The sequence below is a fragment of the Medicago truncatula genome, chromosome 8 (genome assembly GCF_003473485.1).
Source record: "Medicago truncatula cultivar Jemalong A17 chromosome 8, MtrunA17r5.0-ANR, whole genome shotgun sequence".
Lineage (NCBI taxonomy): Eukaryota > Viridiplantae > Streptophyta > Magnoliopsida > Fabales > Fabaceae > Medicago > Medicago truncatula.
The window spans coordinates 9,446,564-9,456,228 of record NC_053049.1 but is presented as its reverse complement, the minus strand read 5'-3'; the positions used below and the strand labels follow the sequence as shown (position 1 = coordinate 9,456,228).

Here is a 9,665-nt window from a genome sequence, read left to right as displayed (position 1 = left end):
CCTACAAAATTTTTTGTTTTTTAAAATAGTCTCTGACCCCACTTTATTGATGATTCGGCACATTTTTGTATACGTAGCATTAGCTGACTGCGTCATTTTGTCCACTTGACATTTATTTCAATTAATTAATTAATAAACATTTTTAAAAAACAGAAAAAATATTTTTCGATTTTAAAATAAAACAATTAAATTTTAATTAATTTAAAAAACAATAAAACTGTAGAAATGAGAAAAATCTTAGGGTTCCCCTATTTTCCCCCTTTCCTTCCCTGCTTATTCTTCGATGGAACTCATTCTTCTTCCTTCATCATCATTCTTCTTCCTCTACGTGTCAAGGATGAGAGCTTCACCATAACCCCACCCCATTTTGGTTGAATGTGCTTCATCTTCCTCTGCGTGTCAATCTTCTTGTTTTCAGATTTGGGTTTGAACCGGCGGCGGCGATGAACAGTAGCCACTATCCCTTCATCAGTAGCGACAATACCTTCACATAAATACATCACCGGAGCTGTCCACGACTCCAGCGATGGTCACATCTTCCTCCCTGGTGACGCAGTTTTTGTGAGTGGTTATTGAAGATGGAAAGAACAAAGATTTGTTCACATATGAATTTGTTTGTGATTTGGTACCGAAAATGTTTTTGTGAGTGGAATTCATTTTTTTGGGAAGATGAATGTATGTGTGAAGGTTTTTTTTTTTTTTTTTTTACAAGGTGTGTGAAGGGTTGTAGATGCAGACCTGGGAATTGGAATTTGGGAGAGGAGGATGAATTTTTTATTCTGTAAATTCTGGGCAGCAAAGATATGAATGAATTTTTATTAATAATTTTTTTTAAGGATTAATAAAATTTGCTTGTTTTATTTTAATTGCAAAAATATTTTTTCTGTTTTTTAAAAATGTTTATTAAATTCGTTACAGTGAGCTAATGCCATGTATGCAAAAATGTGCCAAATCATCCGTAAAGTGGGGTCAGAAACTATTTTTCAAACATTTTTTTTATTAGGGACCAAAAGCATATTTTAGCCTAGTATGAATTCTCTACGGCCGAGTGCACCGTAAATCACATTTATTCATGCAAAAAAAAAATGCATAACTGGACCAATGCCAATTGGTTAATATATTGCACACCAATTGCTTGATAAAAAAGATAAACCCATGATCATGAAGGAAATTAAGCAAATTCAACTTCCATCTAATTGAGCATTTTCCACATGAGAATGTGCAACTTAAACATAAAGAATAAATGACTATAACAATGTGACTAAAACACATCACAACAACATTGTTGTGACATAAACATTGCCAAACTACAAAATCCAATTGTAAGGGGTCAGTGGGGTCTAATGACCACGTGGCAAAACCTAATTCAACAACCCATGTTGGTCCCCCATTGTAGTTTTCCCTTTTTTTTCCTCATTATTTGGACCCCCTCATCCCCCCACTCTTCATTTCAAAAACCTTCACCACACCAAATTCTCTTGCCAACTTTCTAAGGAAATTAAACCATGAAGGTAAATCACACCATGCACATACAACACAGCCATTATATTTCTCATGCATATGCATTTTCAATTTACTTTACTTTTTTCCTTTATTGTCTTAAAAATTGTGATCATAAATAGTATACACTTCGATATAAATTCATGTGATCATATTGAATTGTTTGTTACAGATCTTCAATTGGGTGCACAAGAGGTTTCATCCTAACAACACTCTCAACGGTTTGAATTCTATAAATTAATTAAACTTCATTCCATTTACAACTTAGGCTCCAAATTTTGTGTCGAAAATAAAATCAATAGTGCATTTTCTTCACTTTTTTATTCTTTTATTTAATCGATTGTTGTTTTTCTTAGATGGATTTGCTTCAAACATGAAAAAGAATGAACCTTCAATCAACAACACTGATAATCAAGCTTTGTTGAAACAAGTTGCTTTGACCGATATGCTCGGTGATTGGAAAGACGGAATTCTTACCATTGGTACTCTTGGCTATGATCCTTTGAAATCCATGAACAATCACAAAGAATACTTTGCTTTGGAAGCTGAAAAACAACATGATATAGTTGTTGATGATGATGATGTTGAAAATTTCTATGATGTTGAACAAGAGGAACTGAATCCATTGATCAACAATACATTTGATGAGAACAACTTTGAGGTTGTTATTTGTGAAAACCATGATGTAGTTGATGATGATGCTAGAAAAGAGGAAGAAATGATTATTAGAAACTTTAAGGAAATTGTTGAGGTGCCACCTATGATTTGTCATGAAATCATGGAGGCAAATGATGTTGAAGCTGATCAAAAGAAAAGGATCACATTAGCTGATCTATTCCTTGCTGATTCTGATGTTAAGACGAAACTTGATTATTCTGCAGCCAAAGTCTTGGTTGAGTCAAGTGAAAAACCAAAACTTAAAGCAAAAAATGGATTTTCTTTTGCTAAGAAGATTATTCCCCTTGTTAAGGAAAATGCACGTCCAATGAAAGACATCAAGAAAGTAAGTTCTACTACTAAATCATGCACTTCCTAAATGCTATATATGTAGTTAAAGATTATTTCCCTTGTTAAGGAAGCTATGCAACATTGACACCGAAGACATGTCTATTGTCTGACACGACACTCACACGTGTAATTACGTTCATTAACTTCCATTTTTACAATGGTGTCAATGTCGTGTCTGTGTCAGTGTTTCATAGTTTGATTAGTGATGAGACTTTTGTAGATATGATAGTGTTGAATGTTGAATTTGAACTATGCCATTAATTAATTATTTGCTTGAAATTAATTGGTTAGGTTTAACTGATTTGTAATGTTGTAGCTGATGAAGAAGATGCTAAAGAGGAAAATTCATCCAGATATTGATCTCAAGAATCACAAAGCAGAAGAAAACATTATTAATAACCACATGAATGAAGGCAATGGCTCAAGGTCTTTTATCGCAGTTTAAGGTATAGTAGCTTCAATTTTCCTTTTCATGAACTGTCTTTTTTATATTATCATTTGCTTGTGATGGAAGGTTTGTGGCAAACAACTAAGTATGACTAAACTGATGCATGTCTCAAATTAATTTGGTTTTCTTCTTTGTTTATTCATTACATGACAAACACATACCTTAGGTTGAAAAGGTTATCATTAGAGCACTTTTTCTCACATTTGTCTTTTGCATTTATCTTTACACTAAATAATCATTTGATTTAGGTAAACTCTTAGATACTTTAGGGTTATGGGTGTAGACAAATTTCATTCAAATTTAAATTTATTCTAAAATAAATTGATATAAAAATATCATATGATATTGAATGATAGTCAAATAGATACATATCCAATTAAACTTCAGGATACTTAAATGTTCATCTTAATTTTATCTTCCTTATGTGTTTACGATAAATAGATATGTATACAAAGAAAACAAATTTTCTCCTTTGTAAAGAAAAAAAAACAAAACTCAAACAATGTCCACTTATCAGCGAATATAAATCATTTTTTTAAACTCTTTTTCTTAGACGGTAACATCCAATCAATTAAACAGTATACATCATAGTCTTAGTGAGTGTGTATTTCGCACTTAGATGTCTTAGAAATGCTTTTCAAGTGCCAAAAACATTCTAGCTCTATAAAATCATGTTTGACATTTTTTTTTATTAATCAATTTTGAGGACTAAAAGCAATATACTTTTTTTTTAGATCTAAAAGTAACTATACTTGAAGCTACTGTTTGTTATAATTCAACTCACTTTTATATGAATGTATCCAAACACAAATCACTTTAGTTGCAATTCATTTTAGTCAGAATCAATTTTAAATAATCAATTAACTCAAAATCAATTTTCGTCGAAGTAGAACCAAACATTCACTTGGTATTATTGTATACAATTGCACGCACTTTCAGTGAAGATAGATGCAGGGATGAAAAACCTGTTTCCCAAATTAATTTTTTTCAATTCATGGTTCCATCCCACGGAATTACCCTAAAACATCCAAACAAAGAGGTCAATATAACACGTGCTAACCAATCTATAGACACTTAATTTAAACTCTTGATATTTATATGAATAGTTTTATTTTAATTAGCATCATATATTATGAAATTTTTGGGTTTATTTGGATTAACCTTTCTGGTTTGTTGCAGGTACTAGCTAGTGTTGAGCCATGGGAGTGTCACTGTTATCTGGACATGTATATTTATTTATGATACGTATGAGATTAAATACTTAGGTTTTCTTTGTGTCTCATATGACCAAAGAATTGAACCATGTGATTTTGTAATTTGTGTGTTCATGTTGTTTCTGTTGGCTTTAGTTTACGTAATTAAGAACATGTCTGTTATCTGTGACTAAATATATATGGTTGATGTTTAATTTGGCACTATTTTTTACAAATAATTTGGCACGCCACTGTTTTTTTTTTTTTAAATAACAACGAGTGTCTCAGAGACATTCTTTAAGACTTTAAAATAGTAACTTTTTATAAAAGTTTGTCTAATTGGTAACATTAAAAATGAAAGTATTTAACTTTTTTATAAAGAATTTTCTTATTTTAAAATCCTTAAAGAATGTCTGAGAGCACTAATTAACAAGAACTTTTTTTTCTTTTGAAATTTAGCATACCACTAATTATGTATTACTTTGGATAATTTTAATGCACGTTAGTTGAACACTAGTATTTTGCAAATAAAGAACAATTCCACCAAAATTTCGAAGGGAAATGTTAACGAATGCCCCTCGGGGCACTCTTTAAGGACTATAAATAGTAAATTAATGTATTGAAAATCGAAATGTTTGACTTTTCTAAAGAATAATTGCTTGTTTTGGTATGCTTAACGAGTGCCCTCGGGGCACTCGTTAACAAGACTCAATTTCAAAACATACAAAGAATATCAAATTCAGTCCGCATGTAGATAGGTAATCACACATTTGAGATATCTTTGGCTGATCTTGATCAAACTGACTAAAGAATGCACTTTTAATTTTTAATTTGTGATACCTAGGTTGATTAATTTTTAATTTATGATTCAATATACCTAGGTTGAATATGAACCGTCCGACATACTTGACAAAATCATGATCCCACTAATATTGTTTAGGTATTGAAAAAATGTAGATCGAATAATCATAACACATATTGTAAGATCCCATCGAATAAACGAATTAAAAATAACTAACAAAAATAACTTAAAAAATTTAGCTTAATTATGCAAATGGGGCTTGTCCGTGCTAACTATGTTTTGCATTTGTTGGCTCGTCTAATTTCCTAATGGAAGGGCAAATAATTGAACCTAAACCTAGAAATTCACCATCTCCTTCAATCCAAAATCAAGAAATTCATAAAATAAAACCAAAAATCCAGAACCAAATATCATAAGGCAGCAAACAAAATACAAAGAGGGACTAGCCAAACACTTTGAAACCGAAGTACCACCCCAAACTCAAAACACTACACAAATAAACGTCAGCTAGGAAACCAAAAATCATCTCACCTTTGCTTCCATTCAGATTCTTCTCTAACCTTTTTTCAAAAAAAAAAAAATGTTGAGAAAACGAACTAAGAAAGATGATGAAAAGAACACTAGATCCAAAGGAAACAAGCCGATCAGTTGTTGGAATTCTGCTCTCCATCCAGCACATTTTGCTCGCGTCTTGCAGCCCTTCCAAATTTACCTCTTCCAACGGTCCTTCTTCGTTGATCTAGATTTTTTGACACCATTATTGTTACCTTTTTAAACTTTTTATCAAGGTTACTGTTTTTTTATTATTGGTATTATTAGTTGGGTAATGTTTCCCGGTGTCTTAGCCTCAAGGTTTTAATTAAAAAAATAAAAAAGTTTTAATTAATAGAAAGCAATCTCTTTTTTAAAAAATTTAATGCAATTCTAATATATTTGTTTCTTTGACTAGTGTATCCTGACATAGTTAGCATTTTCCTTATTACTCCATCCGTCCTATATTAGATAACATGTTTGATAATGTGCATTATTGATGTGATAAAGTTTGATTATATTTTTCTACTAATATATAAAGATAAATAATATCATATAAAATATTGTTAGATTCGTCTTAAATAATATTTTCAAAAGAGGCAGGATCCGTTGACACCAGTGTAAGTCTAATAATTTACACTAAATCTAAGCCGTTAAATTAATTTAATCCAGCGGATCCTATTTGTCAAATTCAATGAGGCATATGCAACTCCTTCGTTGATTTTGCCTTCAGCCAAACCTAATCTTCTCAACAAAAAAAAAAAAAAACCTAATTTTTCAAAGTGCAGATCTATTCAATCCATTACTAAAGCCAGTGCTTTGAATTTTAAATCATCTTTAAGAATAATATTCACTCACGATTATCTAATACGATCCAAGTGATGTGAATTTACTCTATTCATTGAAATCTAAATCAAAGACGTGTCTAATTGAAGATTTCAAATGGGCATGGACATTGGGATATGAAGAACTCCAAGCAATAAAACAATATATGATCAGGGAAGAAGAAAGGAAACCATCAAATGATGGAAAACATTATATGAACATCCAAACAAGAAAATATTTTCTGTAAATTTGGGAAGAGCCAGGAGAAGAGGATCGAGATGGAATTGTATGTAGCTAGCTTTTTATTTCTTTTAATTTGACATATGTATGCCATTGGATTAAATTAATTTAACGGCTGAGATGGTATAAGTCATTAGAATTAGGGGGGTGTATTGGATTGAGATTTTAAAAGACTGTTTTGATAGAAAAAATCTTGAAGATTTTAAAAGACTTTGTTGGATTGTATTGATTTTGTGGGATTTTAAAAGACTTTTTTTGAAAGACTTTTTACAATCAAGATTGTTTGCAAGATTTTAATGGATTCATGATATAGATTTTAAAGGATTTTAAAGATTTTAAAAGGGTCAATAAATTTAAAGATACAATACAGACAAAAAAAATCTCAAAAACAAAAGTACAGTTATAAATCAACCGAAAAAAAATATTGAATCAATGAGTGTAATATTTCTTAAAAAAAAAAGACTATTAGATAATATACTACTAGCAGGTTGGTTAATCTTAAAAATCATGGACATATGATATCAAAATAAATAGACCTAAAAATAAGTTATGTTAGTTTATTGATTATTATAATTTAATTGAAAAATGCATGTTGCATTTAGAAAAATGCAAGTAGAAAAATTATTATAATACCAATGAACGTAAAGTTGTGATTTTTATAATAATTTGATATATAGGTAGATGGTAAATTAACCACAAGATTATACAGTACATTCTTTTTTTTATTGAACGTAAAAGTTATGTTAAGAAAAGTGCAAGTTAGAGGCATGATGATTTCGACAAAAGTTTGCCAAACAAAATATATATCCTGCCATTGTTACGGTAGAACAGAAAAGAATTTGGAAGAAACGTAAAAAAAAAAAAATGAATTTGGAAGAGTATTACAAAATCTCAAGGTTAGGTGTGAGATTGTTAGTAGGTACATTTTACACTAAACAATCTCATAAAATCCATTACTCACAACAATCCATTAAAATCCGTAGAGTTTTGAATACCGATAGACAATTTTTAAGTTATGCAAAATCTCAATTGAATACCACTGGATTTCATTGGACTCATTAAAAAATCTTGAAAATTCTAAATGAATACCACAAGAATGTTTTACATTCCTTCAAAATCTTGATTGAATACCACAAGACTTTTATAAAACAAAAATGTCTTTTAAAATCCTTTGAAATCTCAATCGAATACACCCCCCTTAGACTTAGTGTCGGATCCTGCCTCTTTTCAAAATATTAAATTTTTATAATTCTTTTAATAGATAAATAAAGATATTAAAGCATAGTTTTAAAAATCGGATCGGACCGGGCGGTCGAACCGGTCCGCCCGGGAACCGGATAGGCAAGCGGTTCGAGGCAGCTAACGGATCGGCTAAGCAATCAAATCGGTGTGACCCGGCCAGAACCGCTAAAAACCGGCGATTCGGAGGTTTTCGAACCGGACCGGTTCACTGCTTCGAAAAGAGAGAACAGAAGAATGAAGTGTGAGTGTCAGAAGAAAGGAACCGACATTATGAAGAAGAGCATTCAGATCCATCTTTGGAAGGATAAAATATGTATGAAGAAGAAGAAAAATTAATAGGAACAAAGAAATGTGTCGCAGGCAAAGAGAAAGAGAGAGTGTTTTATCAATGAAAGCTTTTGAAACGATGAATAGGGTTTGGAAAACTAATTAATTAAGGTAGTAGTGTATGTTTTGGGAGGTGTATATTTCTTGGAACTATGTAAAATTGGTTAATTTTTTCTTTGAAAATTTCACAGCAATTAATTGGTAGTAGTAAGGTTCGGTTTCTACAAAAAAAAAAAAAAAAAAAAAAGGTTCGGTTCCCTCAAAAAAAATAAAATTGGTAGTAGTAAGGTTCGGTGTATATATTGTTTTTGCTTTACAATTGTGTATCTCTAGTCTAGAGTAATGTGCATCTCATTGGTAAAAAAACTCATCAAAATATGGTAATCCCGTTAAATGCAAAGTGATTTTGTGTTTAGAAATTCACTTATAAGTATTTATAAATTGCACAAGATAAAGGGTTATTAATGCACCATTTTATGAATTTTTCCAAATCTTATTAATTAGTTAATTAATTTATTTTTTTTTAAAACTGGTTTTCTCTCTCTCCTGCCTCGGTACTGTTTCATTCTCCATCCGCTTACTCTCTGGTTAGTAAATTTCACTCCAGTTTCTTATGCTGCCAAATTTTCTTCCTTTGTGTTTCTTCTTTTGGTCATTTATTTTGTTTATTGGCCTGAATTTATTTGTTGGGATTTTTGTTGATCACATAGAATAGCTTCCAACACTGAAACAGAGTTTCAAATCTAATATGATCTTCAAGAGATGTATTTTGCCACTTTAATTACTTAACTCTAAATACAAACTTTTACATAATAATTCTTCTTTTATTTTGAATTGGCTAATTCTGCTCTATCCAAAACAATATATTACTTACATTACAAAACTGGGCTCAATTAAGTACACTTTCATAAGGGATTAAGATTCCTCAAACTGCACTAACCAATGTAATACTATATGAGTACAACATATATATGTCGAGAACAAAATAACAACAACTAACTATACGAGTACAGATGGATGGTTCTTTTTCACCTGCCATATTCTTGATAAAAAATTTCAAATTTGAAGGAGAAAATGACGTGAGAGAATAATAAAAATGTTTAGTCTTAGTGTGTTATGGGTTTGTAGAATATGACTTTTGACTTTCTTTGTATTTAGTGGCACTGCAATAGTTAATAGAGGAGAGAAGGAAAAAAAAAATTCCAAGGAAAAATCTCATTAAAAAGATTTTGAAAACTCATAAAATAGTGAATTAATTACTCATTATCCTATGCAATCTTGCACAGGTTAGAAAAACCCTTATAAATTTACAAATTAAATATATTGTTTTGTCAAAAGATAAATAGTAGTAAATGTTATTTACAATAGCAAATAAATAAATGTTGTGAGATTTTATAAGTAATTTTATTAAAAGAAAATTAGACATCAATTCAGTTTAATACATAACAATTATTCCCTCCGTTTCTTTTTAAGTGTCATTTTAAAATTTTAACACAAAAATAGCAAAGTGTATTTTTGCACACTTTTTTCTATTATACCCTCATTTTAA

General features: G+C 30.5%; 1 protein-coding gene across 1 annotated transcript; it reads left to right on the top strand.

Annotated features, from left to right (window-relative positions):
• Positions 1-1,424: 1,424 nt before the first annotated feature.
• On the top strand, positions 1,425-4,374 carry LOC11446172 (protein TILLER ANGLE CONTROL 1). Its single transcript, XM_003627475.4, has 5 exons — positions 1,425-1,511; positions 1,673-1,721; positions 1,857-2,503; positions 2,825-2,954; positions 4,136-4,374. Exons 1-4 carry the CDS (start codon positions 1,506-1,508, stop codon positions 2,951-2,953), a joined length of 831 nt encoding a protein of 276 aa, XP_003627523.2. The 5' UTR covers positions 1,425-1,505; the 3' UTR covers position 2,954; positions 4,136-4,374.
• The last annotated feature ends 5,291 nt before the right edge of the window (positions 4,375-9,665 follow it).